The sequence below is a fragment of the Colius striatus genome, chromosome 8, assembly GCF_028858725.1.
Source record: "Colius striatus isolate bColStr4 chromosome 8, bColStr4.1.hap1, whole genome shotgun sequence".
Classification (NCBI taxonomy): domain Eukaryota; kingdom Metazoa; phylum Chordata; class Aves; order Coliiformes; family Coliidae; genus Colius; species Colius striatus.
In genome coordinates, this window is record NC_084766.1 from 26,615,846 (window position 1) to 26,630,975 (window position 15,130).

The 15,130-nt window shown below is 37.4% G+C and overlaps 1 protein-coding gene across 1 annotated transcript in view; it reads right to left on the reverse strand.

Annotated features, from left to right (window-relative positions):
• Nucleotides 1–15,130, reverse strand: part of CFAP43 (cilia and flagella associated protein 43) — a 48,625-nt gene that overhangs the window by 14,692 nt on the left and 18,803 nt on the right. The window contains exons 11-24 of the mRNA XM_062000725.1: nt 14,335–14,415; nt 13,400–13,548; nt 12,767–12,870; nt 11,665–11,805; nt 9,468–9,637; nt 8,622–8,774; nt 7,852–7,982; nt 7,009–7,174; nt 6,335–6,448; nt 4,728–4,805; nt 3,180–3,305; nt 2,647–2,751; nt 1,321–1,437; nt 395–601 (exon numbers count right to left, since the gene is read on the reverse strand). Coding sequence (XP_061856709.1) covers nt 395–601; nt 1,321–1,437; nt 2,647–2,751; nt 3,180–3,305; nt 4,728–4,805; nt 6,335–6,448; nt 7,009–7,174; nt 7,852–7,982; nt 8,622–8,774; nt 9,468–9,637; nt 11,665–11,805; nt 12,767–12,870; nt 13,400–13,548; nt 14,335–14,415 — 1,842 coding nt within the window. The remainder of the gene's footprint in view (nt 1–394; nt 602–1,320; nt 1,438–2,646; nt 2,752–3,179; nt 3,306–4,727; nt 4,806–6,334; nt 6,449–7,008; nt 7,175–7,851; nt 7,983–8,621; nt 8,775–9,467; nt 9,638–11,664; nt 11,806–12,766; nt 12,871–13,399; nt 13,549–14,334; nt 14,416–15,130) is intronic.

Genomic DNA, 15,130 nt, shown 5'->3' on the forward strand with positions numbered 1-15,130 from the left:
AAGACTGGAGAGAAAGGAAATGCTTTGAGGATTCAGCTGATCTTACATTCAGCAGCAAATAACAGCGAATGCAGCCATATTTTGACAGGGCATGCTGAGATGTGCAACTAGCTTTGGCCTTACAAACTCATAAAGTGGGCAGATACAGATGCCCCCAAATTGGGTAACAAATTTCATACAAATGGTTTTCTTCCAGACCTGAGCTGGCAAATCCACATGGTGCTCTACTGTACTGTGTACATTTATCAGCTCTCATCTCAGTAACTCAGAGACTTGTGCAACTTTCCATTGCATAGTGTCAGTATGCCCAAAATCTAACAGTAGGTGTGGCTACCGTGAAAGGTGACAGATTTGACAGTGTCACTACAGTAATACAAATTTAAAAAGACATCACCTTCAACAATACTATCTGATTGACTTTCTGCTCCCTGGTGTGCAAGTCCCATTGGTGGTATAGGATAGATGTGTCTCCACCATACTGAGAGCTCAGACTTCCGATCAGGCAATAAGATGCACTATCATCAGTCGTCACTTCTACCTTCTCTCTCTCTTCCTTAGATGATAAAGTCTCAGACTCAGTCTCAAGATTTTTCTTCTGAACCTGAATATCACAAACATGAGAACAGTGTTAATTTTGTGCATGATACAGTGGCACATGTATGAAGAAATCATGGAGGTTATCTTCTGCAATTAAGCTCAGAGATCAAAATAATACAAGTTGAAGTGATCATATCTGGAATATTTGGTCCATTTGTAGCTTCCCCAGTACCAGGCAGATGTGGGCATACTGAAGCAAGTCCAGTAATAGGCCACTAATACAATTAAGGGCTTGAAACATCTAAAACGTGAAGACAGGCTGAGACAGCTGGAATTGACTTGGGGCAATCTTAGTAATGCATAGAAAATGTTGATAGTAAGAAGCAAAAATAACAGAGCCAGACTCTTCTCAGTGGTGTTCAGTGACAACCTGAGAGGAAACAGGTATACACTGAAATACAGGACATCCAATGTGGAATCTTCCATCTTTGGACACATTCCAAACCTGACTGGACACGGCCCTCAGTAAATTCTCCTAGGAGGGTGGGACTAGATGACTTCCAAGGGGCTCTTCCAAGCTCAGCTATTCTGTGATTCTTTACTACCAATACATCTGTTCTGAGTTAACTCACAGCATTTCATCTTTTTTTTTGTTTGTTTTTTACAACTTCCAGAATAAGAAAATGCACCTCAGAAATATAACTATGTAAAGAAGGATTAAGATGCCAACTCAGAACATTCCAGTCTCAACTGCCTTTTTGCACTACTTCAAAGAGTTTGTACCTTAAGATCAGCTGTCTCAATCTTCTTTAACTGAAGAACTTTCTCCAAAGTTTCCAGCTCTTCTTGACTACGTTCCTTCAGTGGATAATTCTTCACTTCATGAGCCATATGGAAGCACTGTTCATTTTTTTAAAAAACAAAAAACCTCAGTAAAAAGTTCTTCAGAAAGTATCTATCATTTCAGTTGCTCAATACCTGAATGCTAAACAGTTATAAAGACATCTTTATAAAATTGAGGATCAACTAACATAAATGATACAGTAAAAATACAAGAGTTAGACAAAAAACACTTAGAATCATAGAATCACAGAATCATAGAGTGGTAGGGGTTGGAAAGGATCTTTAGGGATTATCTAGTCCAAACCCCCTGCATAAGCAGGTTCATCTAGATCAAGTGGCACAGGAACATGTCCAGACAGGTTTTGAAAACCTCCAAGGAAGGAGACTCCACACGCTCTCTGGGCAGCCTGTGCCAGGGCTCCCTCATCCTCACAGTGAAATAGGTTTTTCTTATGTTTAAATGGAACTTTTTGTGTTCCAGCTTTATCCCATTACCCCTTGTTCTTTTGCTAGCTACAACAGAAAAAAGGGATGTCCCAACCTCCTGACACACACCCTTTAGATATTGATAAATGTTAATAAGATCTCCCCTCAGTCTCCTCTTCTCCAGACTAAACAGCCCCAGTTCCCGCAGCCTTTCCTTGTATGAAAGATGTTCCATTCCCCTGATCATCTTGGTGGCCCTGCCATTTGAGAGTGAAAATGCTTGGGAGAAAACATGCTTTTCTCTGGTTTTCTGTTGTTTTTTTTTTGTTGTTGTTGTTGTTGTTGTTCGTTTTTTTAAAAAAAACCCCAGATACAGCCTTGTTATCCACAGGATCCACCCAGAACTAAATTTTTAGTCAAATGACTCGCCCATTCACCTCTCTTGGGATGATCCAGTATCAGTAGCTTGACTAATATCCGTCTGTTTAAAATAGCAAAGGCAGTTTTAAATTTTGCCTTTATGTTCTGTGTACCAAAAGTAAAACTGACTGCACACAGAAAAATATTTCCCTCTTTCTAGCAATATTTCATAAAGATACCCTCTGAGATGGAGAGAGTTGCTTATTTTCTCATCAGCATTCGTATCCACCTTAGAAGGCAAAATCATCCAGGCTCAGACAAAATAAACAGAATGAAAGATTTGCATCAGAGCTGGGAAGAAGTTTTTCTCCCATACCATAAGCAAATCAGAAATACTTGTTATATTTGTATTTATTTTGTCTTTATACTTTACGGAGTCAACAAACTACTGCAGAATATGAATTAGAAAGCAAAGGTTACCTTAAGTGAACGTCCTTTTGCACACATAGAATCCCAGCACTCACGTTTGATGACATCCTGCAAATACTGGTTGGCTAAATTCTCCATCTCAATCTTCTTTCTCACCTTTCAAGAAACAGAGAAGAGAATAAGATGTGATGCAAAATAACAAGATATTGGCAATTTGTATTGAGTTATTGAAAGAAACTTAACAGATGAAATGAACTACCAATATTTCGTCATCTTAGACTATCACATCTATCTTCTCCATAATACTGGAAGGCATCATTTTATATATGAGAAAAAGCATTCTCAAACCTAAGCAATGGGCCTAAGGCCACGGTTTCAGATATATAGTTTCTGGCACAGCTCATATTTCAGTTGGCAGTGTCTGCATCAGCAGCATCACCTGCTTCAAAAAGTGACTTTAAAGACTTTTAAGTTTTCCTGCTTCTCAGCAGTGAAAAGCAACTCTGAGATCATCCTCTGTTTTTCAGTCATTCTTTCTCCTTTGAACTGCTAGTTTTAAAATGTTCTGCCCCGTTCTATCGTACCCTGGATACTTCTTGTTCAGCCTCTGCTTGCACTCTTTTCTCTTCTTCTGTATCCAGGCTGAACTCCTGCAGCTCCAGTTTCTCAATGTCTGGCACCTGTTCATTTTCATGTATCATTTTCTCAATCTGTTTTTTGAAAAAATTAAGGAATAAAAACTATATTGAATGGGAATAGAGGAAATGTTATTTTTAACACTATAGAACTTGATATAAGAGAAAATTATTTTAATTGCCTCCACTTTTATCCACTTCATGGTAATTGATGGAATGTGCTGCCTCTAGTTAATGACATAGTACTACGTGAATATATCTCATCTTTCTCTTAAAGTTGATTTGGATGTTATATGTGAAGTTGTACATACTTTCTACGGACATGTAGTATACAATTCTTTATTCTTTTGTTCTGATAACTTTATTAAGTTGTTATCACTTTACTAAGTTATGTCCCTCACACAGTACCTCAGTTCAACAAAGGGAACTACAAATTCCTGCACCTAGTTCTGAGTACTTTAGTAACTTGTTATCACTTTATTGTCTACAGTTGTAGAGTTCAGCAAAGCTAAGTGCAAAATCCTGCACCTGGACCAGAACAACCCCACACACCAGGACATGTTGTGTTCTGAGTAACTGGAAAATAAATTTGCAGAAAAGTACCTGGGGGTCCTGGTGGACACCAAGTTGGACATGAGACAGTAATGTGTGGCAAAAATGCTTAAGGGTATTCTGGGCTGTGCTGAGAGTGTTGCTAGGAGGCTGAGGGAGGTGAGAGATGTGGCCATACTACAAACTGTCGAGTGAAGGTGATTATGGAGCTGAAGCATCTCTCATATGAGGACAGGCTGACAGAATTAGGATCATTCAGCCTACAAAAAAATGTCTTAGGGGGGAATCTCATCAATATATATAAATCCCTGAAGGTAGGATGCTAAGAGGGTGGAGCCAGGTTCTATTCAGTGGTGCCCAATGACAGGACCAGAAGTAATGGGCACAAACTAAAATGCAAGAGATTTCACTGAAACATCAAGAAATATTTTTTTACTGTGAGAGTGACTGAGTACTGAAACAGGCTGCCCAGAAAGGTCATGAAGTCTCCATCCTTGGAGATAATAAAAATTTTGTCTGGATGGTCCTGAGCAGACTGCTCTAGGCAACCCTCTGTCTTATCCTCTTACAGATGGCAGTTTTTATGGAAGGAAACGGAAGAGAACAGTAGTTCCTACAACAGAAAATTTGTTAGGCAGAAACTAAGGCCTGCTGTGGAAATAGATTGTTCAAGGTACAGGGGTGGTGCAAAATAATTATTTGGAGCAAAGAAAACTGAGAACCAGACAGTAGTTTCTGGCAGGTTCAGTGTATAGTACCTGAAGAAGCACATCTCTATTACCCGTCTACTCAGAGTGTGTTCCTAAAGAAGCATATCTCTTTATTACTTGTCTGCTCAGGGTTTATGACAAAAATATAACTGAGGACTACAGCTGATAACAATAAGGGAAGTTTATTTGTAAACAAAACTAGTAAGCTGAACCATTACCCTTGTAAGAAACTCACGGTTTTACGCAGCTTTTTAATTCCCATTTGCAGCTCTTTCTTCTGGTTGGCAAACCTCTGAGTCTCTTCTCTAATGACCTGACATACAACAAATATATTGTTGAAAGACAAAAATAGACAAAAAGAAGAAGAAAAGATTGAAATAGCCTGAAGGAACATTATCTGTACAGAAAACAAAACTCCAAAGGGATTAATAACTGAAACAGCCATAGTCCTAACTCAAGAGCACGATTCTTAGAATTGCTTAAGAGAAAAAAGATTGTACAACCAGGTCACAGCAATGGAGCATAAAAGAAAGAAAATATCAAAGAAAGAAATAATTACAAGTGCAGTGATTACAGACTGCATAAAGATTGCTGCCAGAATTCATTAAGCATTTTATATTCCTTAGATTTTTCATAGTCACTAAGCATTTCCAGTGGGATACTTAAAGACACAAGTAAATTAACATCTGTTACTCATTCTGAAAGTTGTGAAATTTTCTTTGCCCCTATAGCCTTGCCAATTCATCTCTTAGGGAAATTTTTCTACTTAGTCTGCATTCTGAAATTTGCTTTCTAAAGTTTTCAACTTTAAGTAGGATGATGTCTATTGGTTGAAAGGAAGGGATGTATAATTCTGACCTTGGATGGACTTCATCTTCTAAAGTCAGATGCAAGTCTCTTAGGACATTAATGAACAGCTTAAAACAGCTCTGCAAACTTGGCTTCTCATCATGCACAGTCACATAGATTTGCAAAAGACTCCCAGTAGAAATACCAAAATATGAGTGCCAGCATCAAAGCAGAAACAGGAATATAGGTCTGGGAGAGCAATAGATAAGACACCGCTTTCACTGGCCATATGTCTTAGATTGACTTGAGTGCCTTGTGAAACTTCATCTTAAGTTGGGAAGCCATTTCTGAGAGCACCTAGAAAGAAGTGATATTTTGTTTTGTCCTATCACTGAATCTCAAAAGCTAGACAAAACACATAGCTCTGGCTCATATCAGGAAGAACCTCCTCTTGTCCATAAATTCGTATTTCTGGGAAAAAATAATCCATACCAACATTAAGACAGCAGTTGTCAGGCTCACAAAGTGCTAAATCCACTCTGTGTAGACACTTAGATCTTTGATGCATTTTTACTTACAAAAAATGTTGGTTACATAACATACTTACCTTAACCTCCCCCTGAAATAAACCTCGGGGTTTTGCAATTAATGTCATATTGGTGTGTATTGATTTATCAGTGCTGTAGAATTTGTTATTCTGGCCCTTGGAAAGAGCACCTGCTTGGTTTCTGGTAATAATCTTCTGTGCAACTTTTTGACATTTAGGAAAAAAAAGCCTTTATACATTTCTAAAGGAAGTTAATTTATCTGGTAGTCTGTTTACTGCTGTATAGAGGTGGTCTTTTGGCCTTTTGAGCTCCTGTTGTGCTAGGTACCTTCTCTGACGCATTTATAACCTTGACCTAGGATTCCTAGAAGTCTAGATTACAATGCCATAAAGAGAGGTTTGTTTGTCAGAAAAGTCTTTAGACATTTTATAAAAAATCCTTATAATTTGGCACCCCAAATCACTATTAAATCTTGAAAACCCTGGCTTTGATTCTATGAAAGTACCTTCTTTATTTTCTGACCTATCCATGTCATGTCATTGGTACTGGCTGAATGCAAACTGGTGACATTTCCATCTTCTTCTGTCACCTCTACATTGGATAATTTAAGTGGTGCCTCCTGAAATTAAGGATATAAACATCCATCTCAGGTACAAAGAGAGAATGAGAGATAGAAATGAACTATTAAATTGACTCAGATTAGAAGCAACACTACCACCACCACCAAATTCCAGAGAATGTTACAACATTTTTATTCTGTAACCAGTCCCCAGATCTTACCCTACAAACGCTTGCTGTTAAGAAAAGCCTTTTGACTCTAGCTGGCTATACTAATTTCTGTAATCACAGAAAAATACACAACTAGAAACACCCAACCTATAGCAGTAACACCATAATGGGAATGACACATCACATGAGGAGAAACTGACTTCCACCAAGTTTTCCATGGCTGAAGAAACTAAGTGAAATTGAAGATGTGAATGTTGTCTTCCCAAAACTATTCAATTTCCTTGATAATACTATTCTGCAAATAAATAACGAAGCATATTCAGCCTATACTCAGGAGTAATATTCTGCTTTTGCAAAAGGATCAGAGTTTGTTTTGAGGACAGTTTTTATTATGTATAATTTTAGGATAAAGATAAAAGTTTTCTCCCCCCATGACAATAAAGAAAACACCTTAAATTTCTCTTCTGGAAGTGATTCCAGTGTGGATTCTGGGTCAAACTGCCATTCTGCCATAGATTCTAAAACAACATTTTCATTCGATGCGGACTTGTTCAGTACAGCAAGAAGAGACTGCCAGTGAAAAGCAGCTTCCTTAACTTCAACTTCTTTTATCTTCCTAGTAAACAGAAAGGGAACTGATGTAGTTTTTGTGTGTTACAGAAAAGGACAAAGTATTAAGTATTCTCTATAGCACAATCATTAAGTTGTTTAAAAAATGCCTGTTCGATATTTTCACTTCTATTCAATATTGTTTGAGATCTAGAATGACATCATTTAGTGAAGTTTCCACAGAATTGGAAATTCTGAAAGAAGGATTATCCAGATTACAAATACTGCTCTGGTGGAGTCAGTCTATGTATCTACCTGAACGTTTGTAACACCACAGAACAGCTGTAGTTTCAAGTGTCTCTAATTCCTAATGTCTGCTCAGAGTTCTCTATAGGCAGCTGAATTCCCATTAAAGCTGTGATGTTTCCTAATCACTGAGTTAGAATAGTACCTCATGAGATTACATCCCTTACATCCCCAGAGAGACACTTCCAGATGGTTTATTTGAGAGTGATAAACAGCTCACTGTGGGTAATACTAAGATTCTCTTACATCTTGTATTCCAACCAACCCTAAATAAAAGACTTTTCACAGGCTAGGGAGACCGCATCTAAAGAGAAATTCTTCTGCTTACTGTGAGACTAATAAAAAGGAAGTCTCGAATCATAAACAGATGCAAAAAAATTAGTCAATCAGGATACAAGGATTTACACCATCAATATTTGTCTGCACCTTCATACATACTTCCATTTCAGGCACACCAGGACACCATCATTCTCACTATTAACAAGGATGAATTTGCCATCCAGTGAAAACACCATGGATCTGATCCCCCCTCCTTGATATGAGTGACAGTGCTTTTGAGCAAATATATCCTAGAAAAATCAGAGAAGCAGTATCAGCAAGCAGTTTCTTCTAATGGAATATGTCTGTAAACTATGTTTCTTGATTTTTAGATTACAGTCAATCCAGAATCACAGAATTAAAGAATGGTAGGAGTTGGAAGGGACGTCTAGAGATCATATAGTCCAATGCCTTGCTAAAGCAAGTTCCTCTCAATCAGGTCACACAGGAACACGTCCAGGTAGGTTTGGAAACCTCCAGAGAAGGAGACTCCACACTCTCCCTGAGTAGCCTGTTCCAGGGTTCCCTCACCTCAACAGGAAAGAAGTTTTTCTTTGTGTTTAATGTCAATGGAAAGCACATAAAATACTAGGATTTTGTTTAAAATTTTTTACTACATATAGGGCAAGTTTGTGGTATATGGATTTTGCAGGAGATAAAGAAGAGTAGTAAAATTATCTACTGGAGAAGAAAGTAGTTTGTATGATTATATATCCATTCACTATAAAAATAATTGTACTGTATAATGCTATGTCAGTTCATGTTCAATGTAATTTTTTGGGGGGAACACCTTATATTCAGGTGAAGGAAAGCTCACAGTGAAAGAAAGTGGCATTCAAACCTCTTTCTCATGTAAACCAAACAAAGCCTGTGCCTGGATGCCTACCTACCATGGTAGAAGTATGATAGATGAACAGAACACCATCCTTTGCTGCTGATGCCAGCCACTGGCCGTTGGGTGATAAACAGAGGAAACCTGATCCAAACTGGCTGCTTGGAATCCTCTTTTCTGATAAAAATACTGATGGATCTTCCAACATGTTCTGCCAAGCGAACAAAACGATAGCAGCAGTTCAGATGATGAAAATATCTATGTCATTTTGAAAAGACTATTGAGAGCTTTGTGGGTTATCACATACATTCCAATTTAAGATGTTTGATTACTGAGCTCAAAAGTAGTACCATTGCTATGCTGATGATTTGTTTCTCATCTCTTCAAAAAGGTCTGTATTCAGTATGTTTGGACCTAGAGTTTCTCGGCTCAGAAAGAACATGACTTTTCAAGGAGGAATGCTCACCTTTGGAATTTTCTTTCTTGCTCAACCTGACTCAAACTGAGGGAGACATGGGAGCTGCAGAGAGCTTCAGCAGGCAACAACAGTGCCTTTCTGAAGCCCCCACTGCTTCACTGAGAGTCATGGGCTCTCACGGCCTTAGTTTCTTCAATAGCTGGATATTCAGGTTACTCAGCAGACTGCAGAAAAGCACAGCTCCAATACAGAAGCTACATGTGAAGTGACTGCAAGCTTTATGAGTGTCAAGAACCAGTAGTTGGCTTTCTCTGTAACAGAACGATATACTGCTTTTGCCAGGTTTCTAAGCAGATGGCAAGATGCTGAAAGGTGATGTTTATGGATGGAGCATCTATTTAAAATAGCATCCTGCTATATTCACTTCACCTCTAGCCTTTGTTTGCAGGTATTTAGTCACTACTCAAAGCAGTTTCAGAGAATTACCTCTTTAGAGAGATGGTATTTACAGATGAAAGGTGCACAGCTACAGTAGCCATACACAGTGTTATCCTTCAGTCTGACTGCTGAGCTCAAGGGGTAATCCAGATCATATTGCTCCTTTTTAATGGCACTAGCATTAAGCATTCCTTGCTCATTAACATACTTTCTATTATCTAAAAGATTGGAAGAAAAAAAACAGTCAGGAAGAGTATCACTACCGTTAATGCAAGTGTTTCACCTATCCAGTAACCAGTCTCAGTAAGGAGTGAGCAGGGTGTGAGGTTTCAAGAAGGAGGCTGGGAATTAAGATACTTTAAGAACTTTAACTCTGTGGGTTGTGCTGACATAGCATAGTGAAGTGAAGCAGAGAGGTAGCTCTACTAGCTCTAAAGAATTCTTAGAAACAGTTTAACCCCAATGACATGACAATTTGTACACACTAATTTACCCTGTTTCTTGGATATTACATAAGCCATACTGATTAGTTTACACGGAGTTTCATGCCATCATGGCTTCACCTAGAATTTTAGGCATCTCTACCTTGGCATACACTTAAGTTCACATCTTCAGAAGGACGTTTTATTCCTTTTTGTTCCTTAATCTGAGCTTTAAAGAGACACCTGAAATTAAGACTAATGTAATAACTAGATCTTCATCAACTACAAAAAAACCCCACAATCAAGCCTCAATTTATATGTTTAAAAATAGACACAAAAAGATCAACATCAGTGAATATGTCAAGAAAATACTAACTTCACTGAAATTTCTAAAATGCTTGTAAATTTTAAGGCCTTTTAAAAATTAAACACAAATAACTAGAAAAGCTGACTCTCAGCTTACTAAGTTTTACAGAGGTTTTCTCCACAAAAAGCTTTGTTAGTAATTAAATTGTAAAATGATATAAAAATAGAACAATGTTAATAAAGCACCTGCCTGCTTCTTCTTATAATGTGATAGATAGAAGGAATTGCTGAAACCTCAAACTATATTGATCTGGCAATTTGGCAAGGTGGAAGAGACATAAAACTGAGAGTGCTGCCACTGCCAACCAAGCCTGTCCTGCGCTGGCTGCATAGTGAGGACACTCAGTACCACATCAGCCTGAATCGTGCCTTAGTTAAGTTAATGCATTTAAGCACTTTCCAAGCCGATTCCAGAAAGTGTCCCAAATCAATGCATTCCCAGAATATCAGTTTTAGATACCCCTAGAATATCAGACACAATTAAATGTTCTGTGATCACTCATGGCACTCAAGTCCACTTTCCTTGCACTTGTAAAATGCTGTAATATAACGGTTGAGTCCTAAATAACATAAACAAATCCCAGAGTTGTTTCACAGCTGAGGATAGCAGATATAAACCAAATCATGAACAGTATTTGAGAATTTAGCATGGATTACCCAATTTAGTAAAAGACTTACAGGTTCCATCCATTTTACTTCTAGATTATGAATAGAGATTCCAACTGTGCTGTCCCAATATCTACATTGCACACAGCAGATACACAGGCAGAGATGTGCAGAGGGTGACTGGAGGTACACCATTCTTAAATTTCCTTAATTCTCCTCTTTCCCTCATAGTGCTATTTTTTTTTTCACAGGATGTGAAAAATGTCCCATTCCTTATTAGGATGCAAGTTAATATTTTTTAAAAGACAGTGGATTTCTCCCTTTATTATTTAATATAGAGATGCTATAACAAAGACAGGGAATCAGTGTTTTTTGAGATATATCTGAAACCTTTTCCTAATGAGCTATTATATTTCTATAATAACTGAAGAGGCTGGTGGGATTGATTCCACTTGGAACACCTGATATGCTAGCCTGCACATTAGTGATGCCAAGCTCAAGGCCACTTTATGGCTGGCTTTGGCTGCTGCCCACATGGTAGTAATAGTTAACAATGACAGGGCCAATCAGTGACAGTACTAGTAGTTGAGTGACAGCTTTGTGATTTGGCAAGAGAATTACTTCTCTCCTTCCTTCCTTCCTTGGCTTTCCCTCAAAATATCACAGTCTTTCTGCTGAAATGATTCAGCTGATTACAAGCCTAGAGATAGCTGCGTGAGAAACGGTGTCTCCAGAGAACGGATGGATGATATGAAGAAAGGTATTAAGATTGTTAGTATTTTGGCATTATTAAGGTAATAATATGCTCTTTCCTTAGAAACATATCACATAGTATGTATTTCAATTCTTACCTCTTGTGAGTGCTGAAGACAGACAAAAAATTTCAAGTCTTGTTCGCTGGACCTCTGCTACATTAAGAAGTATCATCACTTCAACTAAGTCATTCTCCAAGTCAGAAACTATAGAAAGATCCAGCACTTCACCTGCCAACACTGAAGCAGGTGGGGAACACCAATGCAAATCGTTACTGGAGCATGGTAACATTGGTTTTACTAAGATATTGTGTGAAACAAAATGAGATCCTGGTTCAGAACAAATCTCAGCTCAATCACAGTTTTGAACTCCCATTAAAACGTCAGACAACCCACAATCTGGTTTCAGAAAACGCTGCATGCACACAATTTCAGCTTGAAGCATTGGATGCTGAGAATGCTAAGGACCAGAGTCTTAATATTACATCTGAGTTTACATCCAGCTTGAATTGAAGCACTTTTAAGGGTGTCTGCTGATAATCACCAGAAAAAGCAGAGGAAAGCTCTCCTCTAAGAAGCCAGCCAGACAAGGAGAACATAGGCAAATTCTGAAAATGATCTAAGGAGATGCAATTCTATATGTGTCAAACCAACTAAAATGTCAAAGCAACATCCTCCCTATGTAAAATTATGAAGAAGATCTATATGCACAGATGTGATCTACAAGTAGAATGGTGTTGGAATTGAGAGGCTGCAGAAACAAATTTTAAAACTTCAGGTGAATTTTTTGTGAGTTAAAATTCCAAAATGTTTTATTCTTCAGTATCAATCAGCAAAGCAGACAATTCAAGCAATCCCCATGTCAAAGATGTCTGGGGCAAACACTGTAACAGGAAATTGCACCCAGCTATCATGAGCTACAGTTTAAAAACCTAAATTCTCATGTGGTAAGCAATAAAGGTCTTAAGCTCTTTGGCAGCCCTATTACTTTTGTGCTGGATCAGTTGGTAGCTAATCCAGTTTCTTCTCTGTGACTTACACATAGCCTGGAAGAAAAGTTATATTTGTTCACTTGCTAACTAAAATTATAGAGGGGGAAAAAAAAAGAACGAAGGAGAGTGGCTTAGTCTGACCAGCAAGTACACTTGAAATCAAGCAAACAGTGACAACAGAATGTAAACAATGTTGTTACATGTATTACCTACATATCCAAGAACTTGGAATAATTTTGAAGGCCGGGCATCTAGAATAAAGACACGTCCTTCTGTAGCTCTAGTGATGAGGAACTGGCCAATCTGATCATAACTAGGTAAAATATAAATCCAAGTAGAAAACTGTTCAACACAGCCAATAAAAAGGGTCAAACAATTACACTCTTCTAACTTGGCTGACTTCAATGAGGACATAAATGCTGCAGAAATTTCAGCTTCTAGGTGTACAGGGTTAGGGCCTAATAATGAGCCCAGAAAGGCTTAAACTTAACTTCACAAAGCCTCACATTTATATTCAGTGAGAAATAACCCTCTAGATTCAGATACATGGAATTGCACATAATTAGCGCACATGGTCATCTGTTGGGTAGGATATTCTACATCAATATATTCAGTGCTTAGTTAAGCCTTCTTAAAATACAGGTTTATTATGTTTATCTCCTATAAATCCTGCTACTAATCCTCTTGCAAGAAATTCAGAATATGTTGGAAAAAAAAAGTGCAGCTATTAAAATATTTAACTTTGGTCTTTTTAGGATAAAAGCTTCATTTTTTTGGTTCAACTAACAGCGTTACTCAATCAGCACACTGATGATATCTCTGCCTTGTTATTACATACTTACTGCAAAGACAGCACTGGAAATTCGGAAAGAAAAATTTGGTGAACAACTCGTGGAGCTTCAACTTTGGTAACATCAAAGAAATAGATTTGACCTCTTTTGGTCCCTACAGCAACACTGTTGGAGGAGGGACAGCAAGCCATAGCAGTTACCTAGTTGAAAAGTAAAAGATATTTAACAGTTCCACATCTTTTTCTATATTAAGCTTTATGTTAGTATACAGTTACTTTTACTATTTAAAAGTCTCAAAAATCTGGAAAAGAAATACCAAGTGGTTTACCTAACAAGCTTTTTTTAAAACAAAGATTCTAGAGACATCACAGGAATTCTACCCATGTTCTATACCTACATAGCAAAACCACCACAGCTCCTCTGAAAAAAAAACAACATTATATTTACTATCCAGATTTTAAGTGAAAAAAGTTCCACCTAAATAAAACAATGTGTGAACTGTTATGTGTACAGCTGTTAAAGAAAGGTGTTTTTTTCCTTATGATGTCAGATTTCAGGATTTGAACACATCTTAAGTGAGAACAAAAGCATTAACAGCTTGAAATTTTCTTATTGACTCAATTCATATCAGATCAATCAAAAATTTTTTATACACTTGAACATTTTCTTTCCATTTTGACACTCAGTAAAAATAAAAAATGTATAAAGTAATATCATAAAAAATTAGATTGTTATTTACAAATACGTGCTTAAAGACATTAGAACATTAGGTTGAAATGTTTCCTCTGCTTTATGGCTGAGTTAAATATATAATTACTTGAAGAAAACATTCTGAAAGAAAATGGTTTTAAAAACCTCTTCCATGGGTTGTTCAAAGACTCTGCTGAGTTTTCCTCAGCATTGGCTGATCCAAATCTGTGGAATATTAAGTTATCAATTGAAAAATATTAAAGATAATGTTAAACATCAATCATGGTTACATGTACCTCAATATCAAGATTTATCTTGCTGAGACAAGTTCCATCTTCCAGGAACCAAACTTGTACTTCACCTGAAAGTGTTACAGACTATTGAACAAAGAAAAAACATAGTCAAAAGAGAGTGGAATAGCCAAATAGTCTGGAAATGACTAATGACCTTCTATAGAATATAAATTCAACTAGTTTTACTTGGAATTGTCTTGCTTTTCCTTTAACATCAGTTACAAGGTACATCTGCCTAGGGAAAATGTTTAATAATTTTTGTGAATTGCTGTAACTACTGGAACAGTCTTTAAGCAGAACAAGACAATCTAGGACAAAGCATGTAGGCTTCAACAATATTAGCACTCTCACTGTTCAGCCAGCACTAGAAACACCTGCTTATAATTTTCTTTGCATAGGAAAGTGTTTAAGGAGAGGTTTTGTTTTCTTATACAAAAAATTATGTATATCATAATGGTGCTTGAGTTCTTCTTAGACCCAGGCAATTTTGTAATTCCACAGTAAAGTATGGCTAGAGATCAATCAACCCTCCCATTAATCATTCAGTCAGGTAAAATTTATCATTCCCATGCTACTGATAAACACATTCAACAAACCAAATTGATTAAGACCCCAGGGTTCCTAGGCTGGCTATTTGAAGACTTTATGGCCTGGAGATGAATTTGACTTGCTGGCTAAAGGATGTGTCCTTCACAAGTCAAAGACATAACAGGAAAAAAGGAAGTACTTCCAAGCCATGAGTAAGACTTTAGTCCCTAGACCTAGGACAGAGGCATCTCTCAGGCTGTTGCAATTTGTG